At 39.0% G+C, this 17,206-nt stretch overlaps 1 protein-coding gene across 11 annotated transcripts in view; it reads right to left on the minus strand.

Moving 5' to 3' along the window:
• ZFHX4 (zinc finger homeobox 4) overlaps positions 1-17,206 on the minus strand; it is a 165,329-nt gene that overhangs the window by 21,936 nt on the left and 126,187 nt on the right. For all 11 annotated transcript variants that reach the window (XM_083187298.1, XM_083187294.1, XM_083187290.1 and 8 more), the window contains one exon: positions 1,850-1,960. In XM_083187298.1, the coding sequence (XP_083043424.1) occupies positions 1,850-1,960 (111 nt within the window). The remainder of the gene's footprint in view (positions 1-1,849; positions 1,961-17,206) is intronic.

Genomic DNA, 17,206 nt, shown 5'->3' on the forward strand with positions numbered 1-17,206 from the left:
ACAACTACACAGGCAGGATTATGTCCTGCATTAACAACTAGAACCCCTCTATGCATGTCAAAACTATTTTGTTGGGCATAAACCATTGATCACGAAATGATCTAAATAAATGACACAATCCTTAGCGAAGCCGCAGTTGAAGGTCTGCCTATTGCTAATGGCTGTTGTCAAACACAAGTTTATTCACTTATGAGCTTTTTTAAATATAGTTCCTTTAGATGACATGCTGCACAATAAGAGAATAGCCAGATACCCGTACCTTACCATTAAAGGGTTTAAGGAGTTCTAAGCATGAGAAAAAAAACTATTTCCTATAAAAATAAATGTCTATTTTTGTGAACGTATATATGCTACTGTCATTGGGATACAAGACAAAGATAGATGACTACCTGCAACTAATAGGCTTCAACCTTTCTCAGCACTTCTTCTGCTTGAATGAACTCAACTTAATGTAACTAGGTATAGCGTGCAGCCGAAATAGGCAATGTAATATTCATTGCGTCCATAGATTTCCATCTCATACATAAAAATCATGGGTAAAAGTCAGATATGTGCCAAATCAAACACAGAATAAAAGCCGGGGTATCCAGGCCAGATGCAGGCCTGGGGTTTGTTTGTGAATAACTAAATGTCATGACACAGAGGTTTTGTTTTCAAAGACAGTAGCCTTTATTATAGTGCTTTGTCTATTCCAAGAGATCAAAATGACCCAAGTCTTAATCCATTTTCAATGATATTTCCTTTTACTTAGGCTGGATCAACTGCACATTCTTTTAGCTGGATTTTGTCTTGTGCCTTTATAAACATCTGCCCTATGCAAATGCTGCGCAGTTTTGGTAGGAATTTTTACATAAATGCGGTCTACAGCATCACTCCGATGGGACAGCGATACAAACTGGTAGACAGGAAGTGGTTCTTTAACCAAAGCAAAATCTGATTGGTTACTTTGTTAATTGGTTTACTAAGGTGGGAAATCTATTAAAGATGGGATATTGACCAATTAGATTCTACTTATTTATTTAGCACCTTCTAGAATATAACATATAGGGGGACATTTACTAAGATGGGAATTAGACTTCAGGTGTGGTGTTACTTTGGGCGACCAATCAGAATCTACTTATTCATTTAGCACCCTCTGGAAGATAGTAGACAGGATCTGATTGGTTGCCCATAGCAACATCACATGTGAAGTCTAATTCCTTAGTAAATATCCCCCATAGAATCTGATTGGTTTCCCATACAAACATCCCATCTTTAATAGAACTCTCTTCTTAGTAAATTTACCCCATAGTGTGTTTTTCCTGCAATGACATTTTATAAGACACACATGTACATGCGTTTACTGTAGACACAGGGCAATTTTCAGCAGAATGCTGCAATGTCCCTTTAAGAATAAAAAAAAGTTGAAGTAAAATAAATAAGAAATGTCATTCTTTCGGTTACAAGGATAGATATTTGATTGCTAGGAGGAAAAATCAAGTGGTATCTAATCCACCGCTTATGAAAAATTAATATGTCATCAGAGGAATCACAAGTACAGCTAAGATTAATGAAAGGCGCTTAAAAAATTACAAGCACACAAACTGATTTGATTAAAAAATAATCTCACTGGTCGTCCTGTAATATTCCTCAACTTATCCGCATCTATCCTGTCAGATGGTTATGATTAAAAATAGGTCAATGCGAGGCTACTGATAGGAATCACATGCAAAATGCACAAGCAATGAATAGAAGCAGGAATGTCCAGACAGTTTAAAATTGAAGATCAGTAAGAAACCCCTACAGTGTTGGATGAGCCTGAAGGCCTGGGGATCTCAAAGGATCTAGGGCGGAGGGCAAACAATCTTACCTGAATCCTTTACTGCCTTGCTCTCACTGCTGTCTTTCTCATTTGTGCCTTTCTCCTCGGCTGGGGCCACTGCTGTGATTTTCGGACTTTCTGCTTCTTCTGCTTGCTCATCTATGAGGCAAACGGAAAAAAAAACAAGATACATTTTAGAAGCCATAACTACAGTTTGCTTCATTATAACATATGATACGCGACATAAGCATTTTGTCTTTGTTACAATAAGCGTACTGAATAACAATACTGTAAAATGATGTCTTGAGGCAATAAATTCATACAGTATAAATGCATACAGCATACATACATACATATCAAATATATACCATTTTTATCTAATTGTTTAGAATGTGACTTTATAAGTCTTGATGCTCAATGTCTCATATCCAGTCATAGTATGGTCAATATATATACATATCTATATCAAGATGATTAACGGTAAAGAAAAATATAAATAATGACAGTTTATTATTTTTCTGGAAACGTATTCTAAAATGAAAGGACAGAAAAGCAAAGTACAAACGTATTTTACAGTCCAAGCAATAAACAGCATTGCTGGGGCCTTTCCATAGAAAGAATAGCAAGTGTGTACTGAAGTCTTATGGGTTTTTTTTTCTTGAGCTCTGCCTTTAATTAATAATTGAATAGCTACAGTGTTCTTATTGTTTTACTACAAGGGGAATTGCAAAGGTTATATGATACAATGAAGGATCATCTCCAGAAATCTGCATTTCACTCACCTCACGTATATGTTCACACCAGCCAGATTACATAGAAAATCTTCACAGTAACTCAACCCTATTTAATTATTCTGTAAATTTTAGCTATGCTGCTGGTGGATTAATCTGTTTATGCAGTTAGCCTCTATGCTAGGGCTGTGTTGCACTAATCCATGAAAGACCCACTGTTCCTTTTCATCCTGTGATCATTTGTCTCTCACTGTGCTGATGTCACATTTTAATGAATTTTTAGCAATCTGAGTAATGCCAGATAACCAGGCCTGCAACTCCCCACTGCACTTCATGCTGTTTTCATTGCTGCACAAAAATAAAAATCATATTCCTCAGCTCAGGTAAGAATTACATAAATTAGGAGGTGAATATAAACTGTGGTTTAAAGCACCAGGCTGCTCGATTTCACAAAATCCTTAACCACCATACAAATTAGCCTAAGAAGGGAAAAGGTCATACATTTGTTATCTGAATTTATATTTATTTTGTTTAGACAAGTTTTTTTTTTTTGTCATCGCCGAGACAGCTAATGATGACACAATTAACCCGTGGCCAGTTACCCCGTGCACCGCCGGCACCCTGACATTTTAAGTATTGTGCATTAACTTTAAATTACATACTGCATCAAATTTTCATTGTGAGAATTCTATAGTGATTGAGAGCAGATAGAGTGGACTTCTCTGTGGCACATGTTTTATTAATAACATTCTGACAGCTGAATGAAATCTCAACTAACATATGCAGCAGCTGAGTACAAAGGAACGGAGGAAAAAAAAAAAAAGCCAAACAGCATACCCTGAACATAAGACGAAGCCTGCAAACGAAGAGTGGAAAAAAAAATGTAATAAACACAAGCAAGCAATGCCGGATCATGAAAGTGACCTCCGAACCGCTTGAAAGTGATTGCTTTACATCTCAGGGAAAGAGGGGTTTGGTTAATAATGATTGTGGCCCCCACATGTGAGGATTGCACGCTACTTTACAAATCTCAGCTAAAATTAAAGGCTTTGCTTTGGGATAATTTATGTATATGTGTATTCACAGTTTACCGTTACAGGGGAAGAAAACATTTCTAGCTGTTCCAGCCCTTTATCCTTCCAGTGTTGATTGCTAATCAAACACGGCATGCGTCCTCATCACAGCTGGAATTGACGCTGTATTTATTAAGGTGGTGGGGGAGCACAGTTTGGTGCACTGTGAGCCTGTGATCATGTCTGGTTTGGGCTGTGTTAATGCCAAGTGAACACACATGAGACTCACATCCAGCGTCAGGCCCTGGGGCCTAGAAAAGCCCATGGCAATCCTATATTTTGTGTGTGTATCTTGCTTGGAATTGCGCTATTATGTTTTTTTTTTTTCTAATACTAGATTTACTGACCCATTCCTCAAGGCTAGAGGATGAAGTGTCGGAGAGCTACTGACTGTCCTTATCTTTAGGGACATGAAATTGTTCTTTCTTAAGACCGCCGTGGCCCGCTTTCAGAAAGCGTTGCGTGCCAGGGACACTGTGCAAGGAAGAAGAAGCAAATTATAATAGTACGAAGAAGAAAAATCTTATCATCTGGGTCTCATCAGACAGTTTTGCAGGGTGCTCTCCTTTTATTTTTCTGGTATGTGTTTTAAGTGTGAGAGAAATTCCCAGACATGTTCTTCTATACATCATCATAGTGTCTGACCTGAAACTGACCCTGGCAACAGTTTGAGAAATCTCGACGTGAACAAAGACTCTGTGTCAGCAGCAGGGAAAGATTGCGGGATAGACTTTCCCCATCAACTTAATCGCAAACAGCAGTTTTTTTTTTTTTTCGGACACAACTTTATAAAGCTTCTCCGAACCACAAACATATAACCTTTCAAGGTGAAGATACCAAGCCCCCCTCCCCCTCTTCTTATTTTCTTCTATCCTATTTTATTCCCTTTGATGTAGAAAGGCAATTAGCTCTAATGTTCAAGTACTGCAAGCCTGGTATATAACTTGGAAGGTGAGAGCTGTTTATTACAGGTAGACTCCGGAGGGACACAAACGGCTTATTTATATATTGTATATTTTTAATCAAAAGCAAAAAGAAAGGCATAGCAATACAATTCATAAACTGTAACCTGATTGCTATTTAAAATGAAATATTTTAACACACAAGATCTATTCCGTTTGTACTCTTAAACCCTTCAGGGAGGCAAAATATGGCTGCGCAAGACAATTTTTTTTCTTCTAGGACGCAACTGACGCTAGGACGAAGCCACATGAAAATCCTTATGTTCAAATTATTTAATGCCTGTGGCAAAGAAATAAAAGTGGCTTATACTGGGTCACTGTGTTTTAAGCTGGGTTATTAAGCTCAAAGTGGCCTGCTATTCTACCCGGCAGTTCAATTGTGCTGTGCGGAGAATCTCCCTCTGCAGTCTTCACCAGCACTGAAAGGATTAACTGGAAACATGATTTAAAGTAGGTGTAGCCTTGGATAAGCCAATGGCCCTTGAAATTGAAGACCTTGGTTCAAGACCAGTGGCAACTTTCAATGACCTAGGGCGAAACACTTTATTCCATTGTGCTCCAGAGAACAACAATTCAATTGCAAGCTCCCTGGGTCAGCCATTCAATGTGATATATTGTTTCTGCACAGGCAAGAATGTAGCATGATACATAATTGAATTAGATAATAGGTGGAGAGCAAAATGAAAACATTAATCTAAATTTGCGATAAACAATGCAATTTACATAGCATATAGCTATACTCTATGAGGGTTTTCCCCTAGAGATTACATTACACAGTGTCTTCTAAATCTCATTTTAATCCGTAACCTAAAATGTTTACATATGTTCCCTTTAGGAATGCAGCTAATGTATTAAGTCAAGTAATTGAGCTTAATGATAAATAATTTTACACTGCTGTTTAGTTCACACCTGGTATTCTTAATCTAAACTATATCTGTATATACGCATTATTCACATTTCCACCAGCTGATGCAGACAGATATCATATGTGCATTCCGTCTATAAGCCTAAAACTGTGGCTTCTTAGATGTTTTTAGCAAAGTCTAATAGCAGAAAATATAACGTACATTTATTTGCAGCATTTATAGTGGAGGGTGAAGGGTCATAGACATGCAGGGTATATGCCTGACCAATATGTTTATATTCTGACACTGATCCGTGGGATACAAATCTTTCCCTTATTTCTTAAACATTGGTTATAGATTGTCACTGCTGTATTTACAACATTGGAACCATCCGATGGTGTTTTTGACACACACAAGGTGATTGGTTGTTCCCTTATCGGCTTCAGTTTATCCTTTTCTCCTAGTACACATTCTTTTCTTTACAAATGTAACCAAATTATATGGGAGGTTTAGCCAGGGATATTGCCCAAATGACTGACCGGATCCTGGCAGGAGGATATTATATGTTGTTTGCTGCCAGAAGCTGGTTCCAAGGGAATTTTTAGTTCTGTCCTGTAGGTATAGATTCCATGATTGTGCTTACAGCCCCCAGTATGCACTGCAAGCACAGCTCAGGGTCCATGATACAGGTTGGGTGATTGCAAGATCCCCTGATGTGTGGGCATGTGCAGACTGACCCCAGTGGTGCATTTCTGCTGGGTCAGTGTCTAGTCCAGCTGTTACTAGGGGAATGAATACCATGTGACCATGCTTCTGCCTTGTCATGGATGTGGGCTAGGTTGTATCTAGTTTCATGCTCCCACATAACACAGTGAATCACATATTTATATATTACCAATTATACTTATATTTATATAGCTTTGCATAGTGGTGTCAATGTTAAAGGGGGAAACAGTGTCAGTTGTATTGTTGGGGGCCCCCACTTGGGAGAACCTACAAACCTTAATCTGGCCTTTAATGCAACAGTGAGAAATATTACTAGGCCTAAAAATATGTTTGCACTGAAGGCAAACTAGTGTGGTTGGTAGGAGTTTGAACCAGTCATAGGCCAACTCAATCAAAACCTGAATGAACATGATCTGATTTTGATTGAGAGTACTGGTTGCTTTTTGTGCTGTTATACAGAGCAATATTTAGGCAACGTGGGGGAGAATGGGCAAGCTGCCCAGCATAATTACTGCATGTCATGGCACTTAGAGCAAAGGCAACAGTTACAGCAGTGGTCAGTTCCAGAAGGAAGCTTGAGAATTAAAACTCAAAATCGTTTTGCTGACACCAGTGTAATGATCTCAGTATAATAAAGGAAACATTTTATGCTACTGCAGACTTATATTCTGTACATCTGTCTTGGCTCTCAAAAGCTAAGGGCATAACTAACAATAGTGGCATCGCCGGTGGCAGGAAAGCTAGACAAGTGGAACATCTGAGCAGCTTGAAATTTTCCCTCACACTGTGGTCACCAGCCCCTTGTATTCAAGTATGTTTACAACTCCCTGTTCTTGAACCTTTAGGATAAGTGAGGGATGAATGTAGAAAAAAATCAAGTTTTTTCTTCTCAGGAAAATATCCAGTGGCAGACTGTGCTGGGAAACAAGGAAAAGTCAAACAGAAAATGTTTTTCTTTCTCATGACCTAACTTTCCCGGTGGAAATTTGTGTACATAATGGTTTTTAATTGGATGCCGCCAAGGCATTGTTTTCTTCATTGTCATGTATTTCTTCATTTTTAAATACAAATGACTTGTTTTGGGCTGATTCATATCTTAATTCTAATGAATGCTCAACATCAGAAAAATGCTACATAATGCAGAAATACATTTCTGCCACCATTGCATGTATTTGCTACATTATAGAATAATTACTATAGATAGCGTACATTAACCATTGCAATGTAGCATTTGCATGTTCTTACTTCACAAAGCCTTTGATATAGTGACAAGTCCTGTTCTTGGTTATCTCTAAGGTAACATATCCCCAGGACTGCGAACTCTGTTTTTTGTTCAGCAGTCTCCCCACCACCCGCCTCCTCCCATCACTAAATTTTTTTTTAATTTCAGAAATTTTACAAGCCTTTAGATTTTAAACAGATGTACATGATGTTTGCCTGCATGAAATGTAACAGCTGATTAGTTCTTTAACTCTATAAACACTGAAGTGACTTGTTACCTATTCTACAATGTCCAAATACAGATAGCTGGACGGTAGGAGAAATGGTTATCCAGTTAAACATTGAATGAACCAATGATCGTCTGTTGGTACAATATCTGGAAAAATTGCTTTACTATAAAGTTGCCAATCTGAATATATTGTTTTCTGCCAATTTTATAAAAAATGTACTGACATATGGAATGTTTTACTAACATGCAATGGAACTTACGTAAAATGAGCTATAGGCAAAGCGAGCTTTGTGGGCATTGTGGGTAAGAACCTATCATTTCAGGGGCTTCACTGCATCTCCCAGAAATCAAAACTTATCAGGGCTTGTACCCTGTGCCTATAGGCTTCTTTATTCATAAATACCCTAGAGCAGTGGTGTCAAACTCATGGCCCTCCAGCTGTTGTAGAACTACACATCCCAGCATGCTCTGCCACAGATTTTATATAATGGATTGCTAAAACTGTGGCAGGGCATGCTGGGACGTGTAGTTTCACAACAGCTGGAGGGCCATGAGTTTGACATCACTGCCCTGGAGGAATCCAATAGGATCCCAAATAGTGGCTCTCGCATGCGCTAGTAAATGGCCACTCATGAGCAGTAGGCCATAAACCTGGAAGTCCTCACACCATGAAGGACAGCTCTTCTCAAAAGAGCTGTCCTTTGGGCAAACATTTGGAAATATAAATGTATACAACCTGCCGTTTTTAATACATCACACCCTAAGTTATCTGCCAGGCAAACACACATGGCTTTTTCAGAAGCCTCTTGAACTACCAGTATGTTTTTTTTGGACTACAGGCTGAAAGTGAAGCATGTGTAGAAAACCCACACAAACAGTGGGGCAGATGTATTAAGCCTGGTGAAGTGATAATCTGGAGATAAAGTGGAGATAAAGCACCAGCCAATCAACTCCCAACTATCAGTTGCAAACACAGTTCATTAGCTGGTGCTTTATCTCCTTTCACTTTATCTTCCATTTATCTCCAGTTTATCTCTTCTTCAGGCTTAATACAGTTGCCACACTGGGAGAAAGTACAAACTCCACATAGACAGGCTCTAAAAAAAGTCCCCAATGCTGGCCACTGCATCCTGTACAAATGTTTGGGTTACTAATTTTGTTGTCCGTAGCTGGTGTAATTTTCAGTCATTCTCGTCTCTTACTCAATTTTTTTACTACATGTCAGTAAACTAAGTGATGAATGGCAAACCCCAAACAATATAATGAGCAAGAACATAGATCTCCATCCTTCTATGGCAGAAAATTGATGATTCCTTAGGTTAATTGTGAAGTGTGACAAGTATTGCTTCAGTGGAACCCATCTGGCCTATAAGTGTTCTACAAAGTATAGATGTATGTGATTGTCCCAACGTGCTTCTGGGCTCTTTCTATTGAAGGTTGCCCTTCTTTCTCAGTAGAATTACATGGTCAATGACAGCTCATTATCACAATGCATATTCACTATAATATATGAGGTAAAAATATAACTCAAAGAAAAAGAGTAGCATATGGTTACAAACACAGAATTAAGGCAGCAATTTGTAACTCACACACACACACACACACACACACACACCCGCATTCACTCCCTTGGAAACATAGCCAGATTGTAATACACCTCAGGCCATTTTTCTATTTCCTTGATTCTTATTTAGTATGTGCGCAGAAAGAACAGTTAAAAGAAAATGATTGAAAATTACAATGACTGGTTTTTGGATTTAATTCTATTCTTTTTTTTTTTTTTTTACGAGAAAAGGTATATTGGCTGCAAATTTTAAATAAAAAACCATTTCCTCCAGCCCGTAATATTTATGAAACTTCCCGTGCTAATACCAAGCCCCTTATCTTGCTTGTAGTTTTGCCTTTCGGCCTTCGCATTGTTCCATGCATCCTGTTCAGTCATTACTTCTATTGGTTTGGCAGTTAGTCTCATTGAATGTATGGATTTTGTGTTTAAATGTATTGGAGGTTTAGCACTGATAAAGGGTTATTGAATGTGTTGTGAATGTCTTCTCGCTGGTCAGCCCCTCCTACTTGTTTTCTAGAGAGAGCAATGCTAAAAAAACACGAAGCAGCTGACTGTGTTATATTGTCCAAAAGACAATGTGTTATTTGCTGGGTATACTCTGTGGCCCTTACACCCCCCAGTCACCACAGCAACTTGTAGTGCAAAGTTACTATCCTTTTCCCTTTTAATAAAAAGAAAAGACACATTGAATAAAAAAAAACAAAAATTGGGTACTACAGTATATTGTACAAACTCATTACAAGGTTTCACCTACTGTAATACGTTATTGTCACATAACTAACATTCTGTCGTCCATTTTACCTGCCTTATTGTGGGGATTATTTCAGTTATTTTGGTTTTATGACAGAACAAAATGGTTGCTATGTCACTTCAATACAGCCAATTGATTGGTTACCCGCAGTGACACTAAGAGAGGAGGGGTCCTGGGCGCAGGCTTCAATTGGGCCCCCTCTTCTCTGTCAGTGCTATTGTGCTAGAGTCTACTTCACATGTGCAGGTCTCCAGGAACGTGGCACACACGCCACGTTCTCATGGACACATCTATTGTGCGTAGGTGAGTCACTGGTATATGGCCGTGGAAAGGTGAGTATGAATAAATAAGGGAAAGGTTTACAGTGTGTCTCCCCCCCCCCCCCCCCTGTGATACACCAGTGCTTATCCTTATGAAAAAGTGAGTTATCAAAACAAAACTACATAATAATTTTGTATATTCCAACACAACGTGGGACTTGTGCAATTACTGTATACGTACTGTATATCATCTCACATTTTTTGCAAACACACTCACACTATTATTTGTTGCGTACACTGCATTTGTGCAGTGACTACATCCAGGGAGATAAATATATTTATGCAGTAGCTATTCATAGAGTATTAATGACCACACGCCAGTGGTTTTCTCCACTGGAAATTAAAAATAATTCTATCTCAAATTTAGCAATTTCGGCCTTTCAAATCCCTTTAATGCCCTGAGGGAAATATTGCCCCTCCATGTAAGTGCTATGAAATATAATTCCGGCTTCTACGTGATTATATTATCAGACTATTGTACATTGCTGCATGAAATATTTACAAGAGGCATGTGCAACCTAAGAAAATATTGTGTCGTACAGTATGTGTCAAAAGCTCTCCTATGCAAAATAATATGCAATCTCTCCTGCAAGCAAGCGGACCCCTTTTACACAGGAGCGGGGGGGGGGGGGGGGGGGGGGGGTCCAAACCTAAGTGTGGTTGCTTCATTATTTAGCTGCATTTATATGAAATATTAACACTTGAGCATTAAGGCTGAACGATTTCTCATTGTGACGCAGCAGCAGCACAATATATGTGATTCGTAACAAACACTATGCATATACTATTTTGAGCCTAAAGTCATTTGACTGTTTGTAGAATGATAGGGGGGTGAAAAATCAGGCATGACAGACATTTGACATGAAAAATGATGCAATACTCTGTAGTATACAGCTGGGTCAGAGTGACACATTATATTTCAAAGACAATGCAGACAAAGCCCCTTCGACTGCAATCAAGCCTCCACCCCCCTCCATCATATTAAATGCTACCTCTATCTAGCTCACAGACTCTCCGGTAATATACAGGTTTCATTATAGGGATGTGTATTTCAACGTATAAATCTTTGATGCAGTGCAATCTCAATATGCCTGCTGAAATATACTACACCCAGGTCCCAGGAGGTAAACAGAGCAAGATTTAATTGCAGGGTGCTTAGTCGAATCCTCTGTATTTCACCTTTTAAAATATTTGCAATGTGCATTTTATATATGTAGGTGTTTGTGTGTGTGTGTGTATATATATTTTATATATATATATATATATATATATATATATATGTTTATATATTTATTTGCAGTTTTTTTTTTATAGCAAAGCATATTCCATTGCGCTTTACAAATGGTAACAACAGTGATAAGAGAAACTGGGTATAAATATATATAAGTACTTTGAAAAAAAAAAAAACATTTGTAGACTGTTCACAGTGCTCTCTTATGCTGTGGAATGATTTAGATTCATGACAAGTATCTGACCAAGAGCACATCTCGGTAATACGCCCCTCTGTATGACGCCGTACGTTGCAGCAGCTAAACAGTGGCATTGAAATGCACAGGACATATGGAAGTGTTGTTTTTCGAATGATAAATTCTACTTGTAGTCCCTTCCTCAGATAAGAAATGCAGCCTATAGTTCTGGTCTTCTGTTTATGTGACCCCCACAGCCATAAGAAGAATGTCTGTGATATTACCATGTGTGTGTATAGAAACTATGCATTATGTATAAGTGCTAAAAACACAACACACTAGAGGATGGCCATTAATGTAAATGTACAGGACAGTGCAATATGTTGGCTCGGCAAGTACTGTATACACTGACAGGTTTTCATTTTTTGCTCAGTTTACCATACCAGCGTATACAATTACACAAATGACATAACCACACAAAAATGCATATAAAACAAAAGAACAAAACAAACAAAACAAACCGAACCTACAACTACCTCAACCTCTTCTTGGTGGCGATAGAGCAATTCACATAAAGGAACCATGATAAATATCCCTCATTACTTAGTAGTGTTTTCCCCCCCAAAAAATGAACATAGGGTTGAATTATAGTGATAGCGTAATTTATCAAAGTCCTAACTTGCAGCTTGACAATATAGCGCCAGATTTATTAAAGGCAAATATAAATCCCATTGGCCTCTGTTATGCTTTATGCATATATTTTTTTTAAACTTCAGGAGCTGCGTTTATTACACTGAATTTATGATTTTTCACGTCACCATATTATATGAGAAAAAGAGTAGTAAATAACCAGCGGCTGTAACTGTGATATAATTTCCCAGCCAATCGTTCCCTGATAGTTTAACACTTTCAGTAGCGTAGGATCTGAGCAATAGCTGGCAGTGTTAGAAAGGTGGTTTATCACATGTGATATTGGACATTTAAGGGAACCGCACAAGAGAGAACATGTTGTCATTTTAATTGAGAAAGAAAAGAAGGAAATAAGCGCATTTGCCTGCTTCCTGAGAGGGCTACCATTGAGAATTTTAAAGCTGTCAGTCTTCTGATTGGATCATTATTACCAAGCTATCCTCCTCACGCTGAATTGTAGTGACAGTGTTTGAACAATTTGAAAATATCCTGACAATATGTGGCTGTCAGCAAATACACGTAGGAGGTTTAAGAGGATATGCGAAAAGTAGTCTACATGGGATACGACAGAATAACAAAGAAATAGTATAAAAACTATCACTTTATATTGCAAATACCTCTGATACAATAATGCTATTATCCCATTTGCTGTGTTATGCCAATGCGTTCATACCCCAGTGCATTTTATGGACACTAAACATCGGCAACCAGATATTGGGGTATAAGTAATTAGGGTCCAAGGTGCCAATCTCAATTTTTTTTTTTTTAAAGCAGTTATCGTGTTCAAGGCAAAACCAGGTTGGTTGGTTTGGCCTTGTAAATGATTGTCGCTTTGAATAAATGTCTGAGATTGGGCGGCATCCTGCATCACGGGCAAACTTGGACCCTATTTCATAGGCGCACTTGTTCCCAAACCAGGGCCCGTAGCTTGGGTGGCAGATATTACAGGGGAGGGCATTGAGGGATAGTACATAACAGGGGTGTGCGTTGCAGTGGGTAACATTCTAAAGGTGGGAATTGCAAGAGAGGTTATTGCATTGTGGGGAGGACAATGCCGGGAACGATATAACAGTGGAGAACATTGCAAAGAGTGTATTGCAAGGAGGACATTGAAAAGAAGGTCATTTGTAGGGAGGATGCTGCAGGGGAGGAGAGTGCTGGGAGGACACTGTAGAGAAGCTCAGTACAGGGGAATATATTTCAGAGCAGTAGATTGCAGTGTAGATCCATGCAAAGAGTACATTGCACTGGAGAACAGCGCAGGGTAAGTCAGTGTGAGGAGTACTTTTCAGGGGAGGACAGTGAGGAGTAGGTCGAGACAATGTCGAACTAACAACCTGTCGAACTAACGACCTTTTGACCTAGAACCATGTCGACCTTTTCCCATGTTGACCTAATGACTGTCGACCATAATGCTGTAGACCAAATGACCGCATCCCATTTCAGGGCAGTGGATTGCAGAGTAGGTCAGTGTAAGGAGTACATTGCAGGGGAGGACAGTGCAGAGAAGGTTGGTGCAGGGAGTACATTGCAGGGGAGGACAGTGCAGAGTAGGTTTGTGGAAAGAGTACATTGCAGGGGAGGACAGTGCAGGGAGGACACTGTAGAGTAGCCCAGTACGGGGGAATATATTTCAGGGCAGTGGATTGCAGAGTAGGTTTGTGGAAGGAGTACATTGCAGGGAAAGGACAGTGCCAGTTAGTTTGGGGAAGGGAGTACATTGCAGGGGAGGACAGTGCAGAGTATGTTGGTGCAGGAGAGGATAGTGCAGGTGATGACACTGCATATATCTTAGCCTCCTGCCAGTGTGACCCATGACACAATGTGAAACACAGATAGAATATAAATAATTGTAGACTATATGAATTTCTCTTAACACTCAAAAAAGTTTTAATTGTCATGTTTTCCTGTATGAGCTATATATAGATGTTGGATCAGCATGTCTTGGCTCCCAATGTGATATATGTATGTAAGGAGAAGGTTGTATAAGGAAGGGTATTTCCAAAACTGTTCAACTTGGTTAAGTTATTTGCTTATTTTAATTCAACTCATGTTAAATCAGTTTTCCTGCTAGGAGAATCAGCAGGGATTACCAAATAAGAAATATTTATATTATGAAACTAAGATTCGGCCTCTGGAATTTGTATTAATGACTTGTTTTTAATCCATCCTGAATACATCTTAATAAGTGGAAACAACTTTAAATTCTTTCATGTAAAAGGTGCAGCAGCTGCAGTACAAGGTTGTGTGTTGACCAATTTAATACTTCTGCTCCAGGCTCCAGCCCACTTCACTGCTTGTTTTATATGATAACCTGGCTTTGCAATACATTAAAGAGTATTCCAGCCCTGAAAGGGTCCCAGCTACAGAACATAGGACAATTAATTGCAGATTTAAAAGCTTTACACATGAGTTTTACCACACGTATATTACAACACAGATATCTGAAGGCTCTTTTCAAGACATCGGCGGCAGGAACAAGTATTCTTCATAAATGAGATTAACAAAAACACGATCTTGATACAAAAAAATATATTTTTCAAACGGGATAAGGTCACTAGGTCTACAAGCATTAGGTCGACACCACTAGGTCGACATGCATGAAGGTCGACATGACTGAAGGTCGACATGCAGGAAGGTTGACATTACTGAAGGTCGACTTGGGTTAGGTATTCCATGCCCTACCATCCACTAGGGTGTGGTGGGAGGGCCCAAAGCATGGTGAGCACATTGAGCCATGCGGTGCTATGTTACAGTGTCCATGTCGAATATGTCGGCATTTGGGTAAAAAAGTGAAAAAAAAAAATGTCGACCTTTTTACTGTCGACCTCTCCCATGTCGAACTAATTACCCTGTCAACCTAACCCATGGCAACCAATGTCAGTCATGTCGACCTAGTGGTGTCGACATAATGCTTGTTGTATGTTGCAATTTATTTACTGTACAAGTACCATTATACATTTTAGCACATTTACAGATGTCTTGATCAATATCCTTCTTGACATTTAGTGACCGTCATACTGTACTTGTGAAGTCTGTTTTATATCTACAGATTTGTTGGCAATACTGCTTCTGAACACACAGTGAGTCTCTTGTGAGCAGTGATAACATGGTTTAAGTGCCCTCATCCCAGCATCACACTCAATGTCCTGGGAGATTATTGTGCAAATATTGTATGAATAATTAAACTACTGGGCTAATTTAGCAACAACTGTTACATCCCTGAGTGCCTTCACTTATTATGTAAATGAAATATATATTGTTACAATTTTAAGGTTGCAGGTTAGCTGTCAATCTAACCCCTATTTAAAACATGATTAACATTATTATACAATACGAGAGAATAATGCATCTATCTATCTATCTAAATAAATTACATTTTAAATGCTTACGCTCACTCTTATTCATCTGTTTCTGTAATCTATACAGGCTCAAAATAACTCTTGAGAAAAAAATATTCAATTTAATCAAACTGAGGATCTGGGATGTAAGTTTATCCAAACCAGTCTCATTTCAGTGCTCTGGGCCAAACCACTTCTGGTATTTCAAGCAGGGCAATGACAGCATACCTTCTTGTTATTATTTATGCATAAAAGGCCAAACCAAATGCTTGGGTGGGTCTCCCAAGACGGGGAGCTGGAAGTTTTTTCCGTCCACAGGACCCCATTTACATTTAAATGAACTTACTTCTTGTGAATGGTTGGCTCCATATGTGAATACCACACCACCACAGACACTGCAATTAAATCACAATCACAAGTATAGAAGCCACCAACATATTGCTAAATAGGGCCTCAGAACATTGGTTAAAGTACATAAAAAGAAGTGGTATTGTAAGGCAGGACTAAAAAACACACTGCTGTTATGAAAGAGGTTATTTGAAAGTCCTTGGTTAACTATTGACTGTGATTTAACCATTCATTGTTAATAGTCATTATAAAGATGAATGTATTATTGCTACAGTCATTATAGGATTGGTCGCCTTCTTGATAACCCCTTAACCTAAAATCATGACTCAACCATACAAGTAGAAATGCTCCGACTACCTGAGCCTGTGCATTGACTATTGGCACTGGTGGGCATAGCTGTCATTTATCAAGTTCCTTCTATAATATAATGGGTAAAAGCTGATTGGTTGTTATGTCCAACTTGTCCACCTGTACTCTTTACAAGGTTTGATTCATCGCTCCCTATGCCCATCCATTATTTACAGTAGGACGCTAGCACTGTCATAAAGTTTACATATAAAAAGTATAATAACAACAAAAAAATAATCAGGACTAAGATACAGATGGTTGTTCATTAGATGGACTCCTCCTTCTTGCAGAATAACCATTATTTTAGTGGTTTCTTTAGTACACAAGTATTCGGTCTAACAGGGGTATTCAATCTTGGGCCAAGGCTCTCGAGCTGACCCGACAGCCGTGAGCCTGTCCCGTTCTCGGACTGCTCGAGCTGCAGCCGGGAGCTCGTCACTTCCCGGCCGTTCTCGGCAGAACGAGCCCAACTGCTTTTGAAGTCAGGCTCGTTCTGCCGAGATACCCTGTTCAATGCTGTCGGGAAAGACAGCATTGAATAGGGCCCCACAGCCATCTCCCCTGTCGGGAGATGGCTGCGGGTGATTGAATACACCCCTTAATTGGAATATGATGTTTTGGTCCACATATGGAAGCTTTGTCAAGAAAGACAATTTCATGGCAACATTCTACAGCGAGCAAAGTAGAGTTGCCCTGAAGTATTTCTTAACAAAAGTTCCATGTGGTGACAGAAACACAAAATTGTCACTGAACATGCATTGAAGACTGGTTATATAGAATGTCGAAACATTGACAGAAAATGTGGCAATAACGATGAATTAAAACCACACTGGTGAAATTTTTGGAG

Source organism: Crinia signifera, chromosome 5 (assembly GCF_055691185.1).
Source record: "Crinia signifera chromosome 5, ASM5569118v1, whole genome shotgun sequence".
NCBI lineage: Eukaryota > Metazoa > Chordata > Amphibia > Anura > Myobatrachidae > Crinia > Crinia signifera.